The sequence below is a fragment of the Peromyscus maniculatus genome, chromosome 10 (assembly GCF_049852395.1).
Source record: "Peromyscus maniculatus bairdii isolate BWxNUB_F1_BW_parent chromosome 10, HU_Pman_BW_mat_3.1, whole genome shotgun sequence".
NCBI classification, from domain to species: domain Eukaryota; kingdom Metazoa; phylum Chordata; class Mammalia; order Rodentia; family Cricetidae; genus Peromyscus; species Peromyscus maniculatus.
The window spans coordinates 2,317,430-2,332,257 of NC_134861.1; the positions used below are offsets into that span (position 1 = coordinate 2,317,430).

Genomic DNA, 14,828 nt, shown 5'->3' on the forward strand with positions numbered 1-14,828 from the left:
TGGTCAAGAGTACTTGCTGTTCTTCCAGAGGACCCAAGTTCAGTGCTCATCTCCCACATCAGGTGGCTCACAATCATCTGTACCTCCAGCTGCAGAGTATCTGACCCCTCTGGCTTCCTGAGGGCATCTGCACTCACATGCACAAAACCACACACATACACATAATTAACAATAATAAAAAGGGTTCGGGCCTGTTCTCCAGTACCACAAAAAGAAGAAAAAAGAAGAGAAGGAAAAGGTTAAGGAGGAGGAGCAGCCGGAGGGAAGAGAAGAGTGACCGGGATCTCAGAAGATGCAGAAGACTGTCCCATGTCCTTAGGTATGCTGACAGTGTTGGGATTGTGCTTAGGAGAGCCGTCCTACTTCAGGATTGTGTGAGAGAAGCAGAGGCATTTCCTGTGAACTGGTAACTCTTGAGACGTGCTCCAGAAGAGTTCAGGCAAAGTAAAAACGTGTAACCTCCAGAGGTGAGCAGAGCTTGTTCCGTGGCATGGGGCATGAGCTCCCTGCTCTCCACCGTAAGTGCAGTTGAGGTTCTCCATTATAATGTGTCCAGGGACGCATTTTAACGTATTACAACTGGAATCAGAGGTAGAGAGACAAAAAGACCAAGAGACTTTTCTTCCTTTGAAACCTTTTCCTTGCCATGGTATTCTGGAGCATTTTTTTTTTTTTTTTTTTTTTTAGGGCAGGTACCTTCCTTCCTGTGCAGATGCAAAATAGTGATGTGTTTAATATAGGTCACCCTGTCCCAGGTGACTCCATTGATGCTGCCCCTTCAGAGCTCTGGGCAGATAGAAGCTGGTTCTCTCCATTACCTGCATGGGAGGATGGGACCATCATGCAAATCTGACCTCACTCCTCTGCCACAGCTCTACATGTAGGTCCTCCCATTGCTGCCCCCCACTAGCTGTAAATGTGCCACCTTAAGTAAGGGGTTGACTCCCCAGAGAATCTTGTGTGCCTGAGCTAGCTAGTCACTGCCATGGGGACTGTGCACAGCATCTAAGGGAGATTCAAAGACACTGAGGCCAGGAGGGGCCTGGGAAGGTAGAAACAAAATGCTAACAAGTGTCTCGGGGTGGATGGACCGCTGTGGGTCCACTCAGCACTGTGCTTCCTGTAGACTGAGGCTTGCCTGGCTAACTGAGTAATATAGTTCTTCCAAGATACTGCAGGTAAGGTGCCTTCCTTCACAATCTCCTGACTTGATTTCTTTAGTATTGACAAAGCAATTTCATTTTTTATCAATAACTTTTCCATCTGTGTTCCTCCCTCCGAATTCATATGCTGAGTCCTCCAATCTCCAGTGTGAGGCATCAGAAGATGGGACGGTGATAAAGGCATGGTTTGTCTGGCTTGGCAGCAAGCACTTTTATCCACTGAGCCATTATGTCAGCCCTGAAAAGAACCAGCTAGTGAACAGGAGGGCCTGGGCCTTGGGATGACCCTTGTCCTATGCTTCTTCCCTAACAGGAAGGGTCCTATCATCTGTGAAGGTCCCACAAGTTGGCCCTGGACTCAGCATGGTTCTGCCCCTCTGGCTATATGACCTTGTATGAGGTGGTGACCTCTGTGTCACAACAGCCTATTTAATAGAGCAGTGCTAACACCTGCTGGTGGGAAGTGGGAAGCCAAGCCAATGGCTTTCAGGTGTCTCCAGGTCCTGCAGAGGAGAGGCAGGCCCTTCAGTAATCACTGCCGTGGGAAGCTGAGCAGTATCCAGTTGGCACGTGTGTTGACGACGGCTCTTTCTGGAAGCTGGACTGAGGGATGAGAGAATGTGTTAGGAGGGAGCCTCAGTGTGTTTCTCTCCTCCTGGGGTGGATGTGACAGCTGCAAGCTGAACAGCAGAAGCTGGCATTAATTATAACCCAGGTACCAGCTAGGAGGTTCCTGGGGGCTGTCAGCCTCTTCTCTTGTTTTTAGGGCCCTGAGGAGGCCAGGTAAGTGGCTCTTTCTCTTACCTTCCTGCACTCAGGCCAGGCTGTGTTTGACATTAGGTCTACTTTCTCTGGTCCCCTTTAAGATAAGGTTAGTTTCTGTTTATTGGGTGATGCTTGGATCTCAAGAGGGCTAATCCCCCTGGGCTTGGGGTGTCTGGAAGTGAGACTTCATAGCTAAAGGAAGAGATCGTCCATTATTTTATTTTACCCTTTCCACGGGTGGAGGCAAGGAGACACAATACAGAGGCCGTCTATTTGGGGGCCTGGGACGGCTAGTACAGGCTGGAGGACAGGAAAGGGACATCCTGGGAGAAAGCCAGAAGGCCTCGCTGTGGCTTTTCGGTACACATCTTCCCCTGTTTTGGAGGTTTTGTTTTTTGAGTTTCTCTGTGTAGCCTTGGCTGTCTTGAAGTCTCTTTGTGAACCAGGCTGGTCTTGAACTCAGAGATTGCCTGTCTCTGCCTGAGATTAGAGGCATGTGCCACCACTGCCTGGCCTCCTGCTTTTGGAATTTAAAGAAAGAGGAGGATGTGGTCATTTGGTGGGTATTTCTAATTGAGTCAGTGCCGGGGGTGGGGGTGGGGTGGGGGAGACAGGGAAGTACATTGGTCCACAGACCCCACAGGAGTAACTGGATCTGCCAGGTATAAGCCTCCTCCCCTCAAGGGTGTCAAAGGCAGGAGCCGGTGGGGAGGTGGCCCAGGCTGTGGGAACAGGGCTGGCTGAGGCTAGGGTGGGGTGCTTGAGGGCTGCAGTGAACCCTTGGTTATCTTGGGCTATAGGAAAGCTACAGCTGAGAGCCCAGGAAACACTCTGGCGGCATGGGTTGGCTGGAACTGGAGCAGCAGCTTCTAGGAGCTGGGCTGTCCCCTTGGTCTGTCCTGCCCCTCCCCCTGATACTGTTAGGACATAAGCACAAGGAAGGCCTTCCAGAACACTGGCTGCTATCCCACCTTGTTCCTCAGGCTGCCTGTTCTTCACCCTTCCAAGGCCTGGCCTCTGGATCTCCATTTTCCCTCAAAACAAGGCCCAGTGGCACATGCCTATGAACTCAGCATTCAGGAGGCTGAAGTAGGAAGGTGGCAAGTTCTAGTCCGGCTTGGGTTACATAGGGAAGACCTGTCTCAAAACACAAAGATCACTTCCTCTCTCTTGCCCCCCAGGTAAGTATGGAACCCTGAGGGCAGTGTGGCCAGTGAGGCCTAGAAGTTCTGAGAGAGTGGAGAGGAGAGAGGAGCCCAGGCCTTTGGTCACTTTCCTATCTCTGGTATTAAGCACAGTGCCTGGCACAGAGGTGGATGGGAGGAGCAGCGGTGGGAGTCGGGGACAGAGGGCCCTTGGCTTCAGCTGGCTCAGGCCTGAGACCCAAGGATTGGAAAAGTTGAGGTCTGATCTTGCCCTAAAGATGATGGGCAGCACCCGTGGAGAGAAGAGGCAAGAAGAACCCCAAGAATATTTTCACCCTAGCATCTGTTTTCATAGGATGGTGCCAGCTATGGGTGTGTGTGGCAGGGTGGATCTGGGCTATTGGCAGGTAAAATAATGTGGAGTGTGTTGAAGGAGAGGTTTGAGGATGAGGGGGCAGAAAGAGAAGAGGTTGGGATAGGTAGATAGGTCATGAAGCATGGCAACACCCATTGACCACCTCTTCGAGTGATACCAAGCCACAATCCCAAACTCAGACAGGAAATGCATCCCTTCTAAAAGAGAAAGCTGAGGTTCAGGGAGTCTAAATAATTTGTCCATTGTCACACACAAAATCCCAGAGCTGGGATTCCAGCCTAGGACATGGCAGGCACCTATTCATCCAGGCACTTTCCACAAACAGTACCACAGCCTCTTCACTCTCTGCAAGCCTCTGAATCCCAGAGCCCTGGATTCAGACATCCATAGTTTCCCCCAGAGAGCCTTAATTTCCTGTCTGAATCAGTGAGTATAAAGTTGAAGGAGGCTTCACACACACCAGGTGCCAGATAGAGCAGGCAGAGGGTCTTTGGGAGGGTACCCTCCTGGAGGGGAGGGAGGTGGTGGGAGAGTCAGGGCTGATTTCCTGAGGGTGGCAGCACCTGGTGACAACCTGCAGAAATCATTTAAGGAGAGAGGACTCAGGGGAGGAGGGAGGTTGGGAAGGTATGAGCAGGTGGAGGGCAGAGCAGGTGCAAGGGTGTGCCCAGGAGGGAGTTCTTGCCGCCTCTCAGGAGTCCCGGGTATCCCTGTGAGCCTGGAGGGTGTGTCTGGTGATTTGGCCTGGTGAACAAAGCCTTGGGGGTGGACTTTCAGGTGGTGGTGGGAGCTGGGCCTTTGTCTCCTCCCTCCTTTTCACTTCCATGATGCTCCACATGAGACCTGCTTCCAGCACACATCTAAATTGGGCTTTACTCTCTGTGGTTGGCAGTAGCCGGCAACTGGGTGATGCTTTTAAAAACAAAGCTGTTTGGAAAATTCCACTTTGGTGTGCTGTGGCACAGAGCCTCATTCTTAGCTAGAGTCTTGAGCCTGCAGGCTTACAGCATGGTCACTTCCTAGGGAACACTAGGCTGGGCCACAGGCAAGCTGCACCTCTCTCTCACCCATCCCTGACCTGCCCCAGGCCATGAGGGGAGGCTTTAGGGGGACCCATTCTTTCTGTTGTGACATTCTTCCTGTCAATTACTCGGGATGCACAGGATATGAGTGCCCTTGGGTTATGAGCCAGGCCTGCCTGGATCAAGGCTCCCAAGTTGCTTGTGGGCACCACTGGGCTCCTGGAATGGCTGGAGTGTGGAATCCCACAGCCCAGCAGTCACTCTGTTTGGATGGCCCTCACCCCCAATAGCAGCCAGTGCTGTTGGTCTTATAGGGCTGAAATCTTTTGAGGTAGACATTGTCCTGTTCATCTCCTGCCAGGACTGGGCTTGCTTAGCTCAGGGCTCTGGAGTGATGGGCTGAGAGCCTCATTCTCATGGCCTCAGGTAGCTGTGTGAGACATAAACACTGCTTCCTTGTGAGCCAGCCCATGTCATGGGGAAGTCTAAAAGTCACAACACATGAGCGCAGACCTAAGACACTCAGATATGGCCAGGCACCTCAGTCTGCTGTTTCTTCCTCTCCTCCCTGCTCATGCTTGGAACTGAGCTCACGGCACCAAGCTATCTCTTAGCCTCTCTATCTTCTTCCATCCCTAGGGATGATGTGTATTTCATAGCCTTTGATCATAGCCTCAAAATGCAAGCCCTTCCTCTTTACTGTATTCAGATTTGTGAAAAAGTCTGGCCAGCACTCTGTCCGGTGTTACACTGTCACACGTGGGTACTCAGAGTTCTCAAAGCATACCGACAAACATTTGACAGTTATCCAGGGGTCAAACCATCACCTCAGACATTTCTCATTCTTCTGCATTGGTGGCAAAGCCCTCTCAATTTAGAAATACACAATTGGAGCAGGAGTGATGGGAGACTTCTGGGACCACAGTACTGGGGGTAGAGGCAGGGGAATCAGGAATTCAAAGTCATCTCTGGCTGGGCAGCGGTGGTGCATGCCTTTAATCCCAGCACTTGGGAGGCTAAGGCAGAGCCAGGTGGATCTCTGTGAGTTCCAGGCCAGCCTGGTCTACAGAGCGAGATCCAGGACAGGCACCAAAACTGCATGGAGAAACCCTGTCTCAAAAAACCAAAATCAAAAAAAAAAAAAAAAAAAAAAAAAAAAAGTCATCTCTGTCTAGGTAGCAACTTTGAGGCCAGACTGAGCTCTGTGAGACCTTGTCATTAAGAAAAGATTATCAGCTACGGTGACCCTCCTGTAGTGTCACAGACCATTTGAGACTAGGCCTCCTCATCAGCTACACTACTAAAATTTTTCTTGATGGCTGTGTATGTCACTTCATTTAGTAAATCTCCCTGTATTGTGGGGCATCTACAGGGTCCATCTTTGTTGTAAATGACACTATGGTGAGGTCTTGTTACAATAGAGCTTGCATTTGCAGGTGATATTGGATATTGTCAAGATTCCCCCTTTAAACATGTCAGCAAACGGAAGGGATCCCCAGACATAAATCCCTCTTCATGCTCTTTGATGAGACTGTGCTGGGTTTTGCCCCCAAATCGTGATGCTTCAAACTTCTTGCAGGCCAAGAACTAGTTAACACTGGTTTAAAAAAAGGCGGCAGGGGGCAGTGGGCCGTGGTGGTGGTACATACCTTTAATCTAGTACTCAGGAAAACAGATCCCTGAGTTCAAGGCCAGCCTAGTCTACAGAGTCTGGTCTACAGAACAAGTTCCAGGACACCCAGGACTACACAAAAGAAACAAACAAGCAAGAAGGAAAATCTAGTTGATAAGCCGTGTGTCAGAGGCCAAGTACCACTGCTTACAGTGAGGTATGGTGGGTTTCGGGGGCCCCTCTGGCTGCCTAATGCTGTTCTGTTGGCGCTCTGCCTGCCTCAGGTTGCTGACCACCAGCTCAACTAGCAATTCCTGCCTCTTTTTTCTTGAACAATTTTAAGAACCAACCAGAGACATCCAGATTTTAAGCGGTGTGTCCTAAAAATGGGAACTGTGGTCTCCATGGTGAAGGAGGTAACATTCCAACAGAATGGAGAGGGAAAGGATTGGCTTTTAGAAAGGTCCAAGGGCCCTCAGACCGAAGAAGCTGGAGAGAACCAGCAGAGTCCCAGTGTGGCATGTGAACATGTTGTTACTGTAACCACACCATGTCAGGAGCCAGTGGTGTGGGGGACAGGATGGGGCTGGGCAGGACCTGGGGACAAAGGAATCGAGCTGTGTGTGACACCTAGGCTGAGTGGCATCACCTCCAAGCCCTGTCTTCCCCTGTAAGATGTGGGACACTGAGGTAAGTTTGGCAGGTTGTGGAGATTGACTTCTGTCACAGAGGTGAGGTGCTAGCCAATGCCAGGGATGACTCCAGGTAAAGACAGCTGTGGATGTGACTCATTCATACAGCTCATGAATTGGCGGGATTCATGGGGTTTGGGGGTATGATTCAGGAAATGAGATCTCTGTATCTCTGGAAGGGAAGTTAGAGGGTCCTAATAGAACAGTTATTTTAGTGCTGACCACCCATCACCTGACTGAGGATTCTCCATCCTTCTCTCAGGTCCCACTTTCTCCCTGTTAAGTCGGAGGGTTGGCCTGTTGGGCTGATGAGGACCCTCCTGGAGCTTCATCTGGCTAGATAACCATTTTCCTTATAAGAGGTTGTGGCCACAAATTGCAGAGAGCTGCATCTGTCTGTCCCAAGAGCCCCATGAAAGCAGTTGTGGGCTGTGTGTCCTGGATGTACAACTGGTGCAGAGAGATGGTTTCTATGGATACTGGACATCCTGAGGCATTTCTTTCTCTAAAGAGATACCAGAACACATGGAGGTCAGCCCTAGGAAGGTCTCTTCCCCCCGAGGCTGATTGGCCAGCAATCTTTGTCCATACTATATTGTTAGGGGTGGGTTGGATGGTTCGAGGATGGTTTCAAGAATGCTGGAAACTGATAAAATGGGATAATTTCACTTCATATATGACCATTGCTTTATCTGTTCTGACCTGTTCAATCCTTGAAACAATGTGGGAAAGGGAGAGGCTATGTGCTTTCCAAGGTGGAGGTAGGGAGGGGATGGGGAGAGAATCTGAGGAGTTAGCCAGCCAGAGTCTCCAAGGAGCTGGTACTTCTGCCCACAAGTGAAAGGTTTACAGCCATCGAAGAAACCATGCACAGGGGCAGCCCCGGAGACCTCCAGCAGAGCCAGTAGAGGAAGAGGTGGAACAGCTTCCCTGGGGTAGTTGTGGTGTTGTTGCATGGAGGGCTATTAACCTGATAGGGTTGTTTCCTCTGTATCTGGGAGCTGGACATGTCAGGTTCTTGGGGGGAGGTGGCTGGAAGTGACCACACGCCTTAATGCCATTGACTATGGTTTTTGTTTCAGACTCAAGTTACAATGAGGCTTTATCTAGACCACTTCTGGGCACAGATGACAAAAGGTGAGACGTAGGTCAAATCAAAGGTATGGGAAGTGATGATGAGTCCCCAGGGAGACACCAGTTCTGGCACCAGGTTGGTGAGGGTGAGGCAAAGTCAGACAGAGGGTGCCAACTGCAAACCTGTGCACCACAAAGAGTTTCTGACTCTGGAAACAGGACAATGGTCCCTTGTCATTACAAGGTTTTTAAACTCTGAGACTCACCATTAGGGCTGGTAGGTGAGGAGTCACAAGGACTCCTGTGCAAGAGGACATACTGATCCAATGTGTTAAGAGTGTGAGTTGGTACTGAGGCAAGTCTCCGCTTTCCAGTTGGTTTTTAAGTCCAGCTGTGAGGGCACCAACAGGTGTGATGAAAACCTGGCATTGTTCTCTCTTAAAACTGCCAGCAACTTAAGCACCTTACAGATTTCTATTGTGCACCGAATACTGAGAGATGCGTTGGAAGTCTCTCAGCTCTCTGCATGCCACCAAAAGATTGCCTATTTAAGCCTCCACCCTCCTGCCATTGTAAATGGGAGCTAAGAGTAATTACAGCCATGATCCAGGGAGGAAAGCGAAGCCAGGGGTCTAGCAAGACTTTCAAATAGCCTGTAGGCACCACTGGGCTCCAAGAATGGCTGCAGTCTGAAGTTCCACAATCCAGCCATCTCCCTGCTTGGGTGGTCCTCATTCCCAATAGCAGCCAGTGCTGTTAGGCTTATGGGGCTGAAAACTTCTTGGGTAGGTGTCTTCCTGTTCATCTAATGGGCACAAGGCTGGGTTTACTTAGCTCAGGGCTCTGGAGTGATGGGTTGAGAGCCTCATTCTCATGGCCTCAGGTGACTGTGTGAGATATAAACACTGCTTCCTTATGAACCAGCACACATCATGGGGAAGTTTAAAAGTCACAAAACATAAGCTGACCCAAGACACTCAGATATGGCAAGGCACCTCAGTCTGCTGTTTCTTCCTCTCCTCCCCGCTCACGTTTGGAGCTGAACTCAGGGCACTGAGCTATTCCCTAGCCTCTTTCTGTCTTCTTTCATCCCGAGGGATGGCGTGCATTTCATAGCCTTTGAGCCTCAGTCTTGTTTAGTGCTTCCTCTGCACTGTATTCAGATTTGTGAAAATATTTAAAGATGTTTGACAAAGTTGTACAGGGGTTGAACCATCACCTAATGTTTTGAAATGAATGAAATGAAAGCAGGAGGGGTGGGACATTCCTGTAATCCCAGCACTGGGGAGGTAGAGGCAGGAGGATCAGAAGTTCAAAGTCATCTTTTTCTAGGTTGCAACTTTGAGGCTAGCATAAACTGTAACCAAGCCAAATGAATCTCCTCCTGCATGCCTCCAGGTGTCTGCCAGGGCAGGGAGGTTACTCTCCCTGCAGGCCTATGATGGTTCAAGTCTTCCTACAGACTGAGCTGTAGTCAGGCTTTGGGATTTGTTTTTGCTAATTCCTCAGACTCTAACAGCTCCTAGAATAAACATAAGTAATTCTGAGTCCTCTCAGTATGAATCCAACAAACACTCAAGTCTCTACAGTACTCCAGGCTCAGGAAACAGTGAGCTATGATTTCAGGAAGTGAAATGGGATTCAGTGACCTGGAGGGAGATGTCCTCTACAGGCACCTGACTTCCTTCTAGGTTTAGCAGACTTCTACCCTCTAAATTGGATTTGTTCATAAATTGTATCTGCCTAGTTTTTGCTACTTAAAAACAAAAACAAAGCAAACAAACAAACAAAACCTGTATATAAAGCTGGATGTGATGGCACACACCTTTAATCCTAGCACTCAAGAGGCACTGAGTCCCAGGCCCAGAGTGGGATGCAGTCTAGTGAGACCCCGTCTAGTTCCTAAACGAGTCCATTACACAGCTTTCAAAACACACGAATGAACCCTGTTCATCACCTCCCGAGGACCCACCCGCCTGCTGGGTTTGGGGTACTAAAATATTAAAGTGAAGACAAAAGTTTGGAAACACAGCGCTAGGCACTAAGTGCAATGAGTCGGTGATCAGAAATGCCCGTTTCACAGATGAAGTGGCTAAGGCTGTGCCGTGAGGGCGTTCCGAGGTCACAGATCCGTACCCAGGGTTCAGGTGTCCCCTTACACACTCCCGTGGGCCTTGCGAAGATGCCCCCAGCTGCTGGACAGGGGCACCCCATCGATGCGCTCCGCCGTTCGGCTCCCCATGCCTGGCCCAGCCCCATGCGCTTCTTCCCCCTCCCTCTGCTTCCCACTTCCAAGATGGCCGCGGGCGGAGCTGACCAGGTAAGGGACCCGGCCCGGGCTTCTGCAGTGCCAGTGTGGACACTGTGACTCCCTCAGGGCTTCCCTCGCACCTCCACTTGGGCCTGGAGACAGAAAAAGGTCGGGGACACAACTCCTGAAACCCAGGGCGGATGCTTGGGCAGGCCGGAGGAGCGGCGCCAGTGATCGTCTGGCTTTCAGCTCAGCGGAGGCGCGGCGGGGGTCGAGAGCCCGGGCGGAAGAGCGGTGGAGGACTGGTGGGGGCGTGGCTAGGGAGCGTGGGGGTGTGGCTAGGGAGCCTGGGGCGTGGCAACCCGGCTGTCCCAGGGAGTGTGACTAGGGTGGACGGCGGGACCGGAAGAGCGGAGGGCACGGCTCGTGAGCTCTCGCGGGGCGTGTCTATGGAGCACGGGGCGTGGCGGTGCTCTTGAGGCCCCGAGCCGGGTGTTTGAAGTTGGGTGTTGGGTTGCAGAGGCCGGGTGGAAGAGCTGCGGAGGCGGGGTGGGGGCGTGGCTATGGGGCGCGGGGCGGGGCGGGGGCGGGGCCTAGCGCCAGCCGCTTTGAGCGGCGGGCGGCTGGCCGGCAAGCACCTGCTGCCGCCGAGAGCGTCTACAGTGTCCATAGCTTCCTCGCCCAGCAAGTTGCGGGCCCCACGGGGCCTGGGCTGCGGGCCACGGGCCCGGAGATGGCGTTGGAGCTGCGGTAGCTCGGGTACTGAGGGCCTCTGCGGGGTCAGGCTGAGAGGTTGAGGAGGGCTGGCGAGAGCCGCTGCCACCTGCTGCTGCTGCGCTGGCCTGACGGGGCGGCCCGGAGCGGCCAGGCTCCTGAGAAGGGGGCGGGTGGAAGGGCTGGTGTCCGACTGGTGTGTGTGTGCGCGCGCGACCGCCCTCGGCCAGAGCCTGTCGTGACTTGTGCCTTTTCCACAACTTAGTGAAAAGTTTTCTCCCCAGATGCCGTGCTGTGAGCCACAGAGGAGTCTTGCCCTGCGCGTCCGGAGCCAGCATCCTCCTCAGACTCCTGTGTTTAGATCTCTGCCCTTAGTCCTCCTCAGACCCCTGTGGTATTCTGATCTCTGTCCTCCTCAAACCCCTCTCTTCAGAGCCTAGGCCTCCTCAGACCCCTGGCATGTTCATATTCGGTCCTCAGATCCCTGGTGTGTCTCGAATCTTCTTCCTCCTATGACCCCTTTTCCAGAACTTGGAGAAGTTTTCTCAGACGAGAGGCTGTGACTGGCTCATCTGACTTGCCTGAGGCTGTGGGTTGCAAATGAGTCTGCCCTGGTCATCAAGAACCTGAATCCTCCTCAGACTCCTGAGCTGTTCAGACCTTTGTTCTCCTCAGTCCTTCCTCCTCAGCCCTTTGTGGTGTATTCATATCTTCTTCCTCCTCATACCGAGTTTTCCTCAAACTGCCAAACCTCTTCCTTAAATCTCCTGACCCACTCTTTCCTCTCCCCTCCTGGGCCTCCTTACCCTGGTCCTTGGGCTGCAGAAGGTCATCCAGGTAGGGACCCTAGACCCCACTCTCCTCAGACCCCTATTCCCGGGGCTATGTCCTTCTCAGATCTTCCACTCTCGGACTGTAGAACTCCTTTTCTCTCTAGAGACCCTCAGTATTGGGCAGATTGGTAGGCTAGAGGAACAAGCTCTAGCTTGTTCCCCCAGGATCTTGTCAACCCTGCAGGGGCTTGGCTAGTTTTCTAGAGGGTGCTAGCCAGCACAGACTGCTGAGCCACAATGAAGTTGGGAATGTCAGAGATATCTCCTGACCGGGCCTAGTGAAACTCAAAACTGCCTCTGTCTTATAGATGGGACCTTTATCTCCCAGGTGGAATTAGAAGTTTTGTTCTAGAAGATTCTGTATGCACTACTGCAGTTTGTCACTTCTGGAGGCCCTGGCTATCCTATGATTACTTCATGTTGGCTGGTTGAGGAGGGAGTCCTGGTGTTTGGGGCTCTCCCCGGCACCCTCATCTGCAAGAGGTTAGCACCTTGGCGGCTTCTTTGGAGGATGGGTTGCTTGTGGCTGTTGGCAGCTCCACTAAAGGGACTGGGCTAGCTTTTGTAGCAGTCTTGACACACTTCTGTGCCAGCGCCAAACTAAGTCTCAGGTTTGGTACTGCTTCTCCCCTCCCCCAGCTCTTTGACTGCCTGCTTTGTTGTAAGAGTTTGACCCATTGAGATCTGCACTCCCTGATCCTGATAAGACCCAGCTGTGATGAGAACCTGGCATATGCCTGCTGCTTAGGGTTATCAGGTGCACTCTTCTGGAACGTTAAAAGGAGGTGTGACAATGGGAGATGAGGTGAGAGAGACAGAGGTAGGTAGAGACCGAGGCTGGCATATCACAAGACGAGGCTCTGCTCACCCTGCTGTCCTCAGTGGCCCCAGCAGGCCCTGGTGTGTGTTTGCTTAGCACTTCTCTTGCATGAGTTAGGCTTGCTTTCTTTGGGGGCAGCAGAGTTTTTATACTCTGCCCTCAGCCCATCTCCTCACATTCAGCAACTCCCTTGGCTCCTGGGGATCTGTGTCTCTTTAGCACTCTCAGCCCTGACCCTGTTATACAGAGAGTGAGTTCCCTGTCTCCCACCTTGGCTTCCCCTCCTCCACCAGGACCAGTTCTCTCCTTGTGTAAGCCTCTCTAACAGTGAGTAGGACATGACTTCAGGGGGCCTTGCCTTAAAGTCTGACTCCCCATGGCTTAGAGACCCTTAACTTCGTATTCTCAGCTTCAGCACTGAAGCATTTGCCACATGATGTGGGGTCCTGAGACCTTGGAGAGGATTTGTCAGAATAGACATTCATACATAAAAGAGTTTAGGAAATTGAGTATGCATGGTCTCCCGACATTTGCTTTAGGATTGGATATAAAGAAAGTGTCCTCAGCCAGGAGTATTGAGACTGTTGAGCTGGAAAGCTCTCGGAAGTAGATCGGTTTGACTAATTTCATTTTTTACTTGGGGTAATTGAGGCCCAGAGTTCAGTCAGTGCCACATAGCATGTGTGAGGAGAGACGCTGTGCAGTCAGGCCCTGTGCACACAGAGTGGCTGTGTCTGGGCTTTCTTCCTGTCCTTTATTTGTATCTTTTTTTTAATGTGCAGTTGGTGCTTTGCCTGCTTGTGTATCTGTTTGAGGATGTTGGATTCTCTGGAACTCAAGTTAGACAGTTGTAGGCTGCTGTGTGGGTGCTAGGAATTGAACCCTGGTCTTTTGGAAGAGCAACCAGTGATCTTAACAGCTGATCTATCTCTCCAGCCCCCTGTGTCTGGACTTTCTAATGCAAAGATGTTAAAATAGTGGACCTGAGTTGGCTGTCCACCTCTGTGCCAAGAAGAATAACACTAGCCAAGATCTTCTAAGGCTTAGCTCATGCCAGGCATGGTTCTAAAGGCATTATGTGGCTTTCTTCCCCTAATCTTGCTAATTGCCTGGTAAGGTAGAGGCCAGTATTGACTTCATTTTGCAGTGGAACTGAGGCATGAAAAGTTAAATTAATTCAAGGTCACACAACTGGCCAGTGGAGGAGCTGGGATTTGATCCAGGAAGTCAACTCCAGAGTCTGTAGCTCCTCTCACATTACTTACTTTAAAACTATCTTGTAAAATTACATTCATTTACTTATTTGTGTGTGTGTCTGTATAGGTCTGAGGACAACTTTTAAGTCAGTTTTCTTCTATTCACGGGTCCTGTGGATTGAACTCAGGTCATTAGGCTTGGCAGCAAGCACTTTTACCAACTGATCCATCTCTCTGATCCTAAAAACTCTTATAAATTTTTATTATTGTTGTGTTTGCTGTGATGTGTGTGTGTGATTGAGCATGCCCATGCTGTGTGTGTAAAGGTTGGAGGACAACTTATGGAGTCAGTTCTCTCTTTCTACCATTAGGAGGGTTCTAGGGATGGAATTCAAGTTGCTAGGCATGTGCAGCAAGTGCCTTTACCCACTGAACCATCTTGCTGTCCCTATTTTAAAAAGTTTTTGGGGCTGGAGAGATGGCTTAGCACTTATGAACATTTGTTGCTCTTCAAGAGGGCCCAGGTTCAATTCCCAACACCCATATAGCAGCTCACAACCACCTGTGGAACTCCAGTTCTAGGGAATCCGGTGTGCTCTTCTGGCCTTAGTAGGCGCCAGGCACACACACCTGGTGCGCAGACATACATGGAGGCAAAATACTCATTCATATAAAATAATTTTAAAAATCCATTTCTATTGAAATCTAACATGTAAAATGGTAAAAGTTAGCTGGGCGGTGGTGGTGCATGCCTTTAATTCCAGCCCTTGAGAGGCAGAGGCCTCAGTGAGTTCAAGGCCAGCCTAGTCTACAAAGTGAGTTCCGGGACAGCCAGGACTGTTACACAGAGGAACCCTGGAACTCCGTCTTGAAAAACCAAAAAAAAAAGGTAAAAGTTGTGAAGCGTTCAGTTTACTGATTGTCACAAAGTTCAGGACTTCTTAAGTATTTCAACCGGTCATGTGTGGGGCTTTGATGTCATACCTGGCCTGAATCCAATTTCCCTTGTGCAACTTTGGGCAAATTGCTTTGCTTAGCTACATTTCAGTGTCTATGGTATACGTGGCATATTTGTGACTAGGTCATGTGGCCCCTCAAATGTACAGCCCATGGTGAGTGCTCAGAGTGGCCTCTTTTATTAAGAATTAAATACATATGCCTTTAC

The 14,828-nt window shown here is 50.8% G+C and overlaps 1 protein-coding gene across 7 annotated transcripts in view; it reads left to right on the forward strand.

The window, feature by feature from the left end:
- The first annotated feature begins 6,489 nt into the window (after positions 1-6,489).
- Tbc1d14 (TBC1 domain family member 14) overlaps positions 6,490-14,828 on the forward strand; it is a 98,043-nt gene continuing 89,704 nt past the window's right edge. The window contains exons 1-2 of one of the 7 annotated variants that reach the window (XM_042285896.2): positions 6,490-6,773; positions 7,858-7,912. In XM_042285896.2, coding sequence (XP_042141830.2) covers positions 6,759-6,773; positions 7,858-7,912 — 70 coding nt within the window. In that variant the 5' untranslated portion in view covers positions 6,490-6,758. Of the gene's footprint in view, positions 6,774-7,857; positions 7,913-10,133; positions 10,170-10,671; positions 10,860-14,828 lie in introns of those variants that run through there. The other 6 variants (XM_076545705.1, XM_076545708.1, XM_076545702.1 and 3 more) reach the window with 6 other exon arrangements.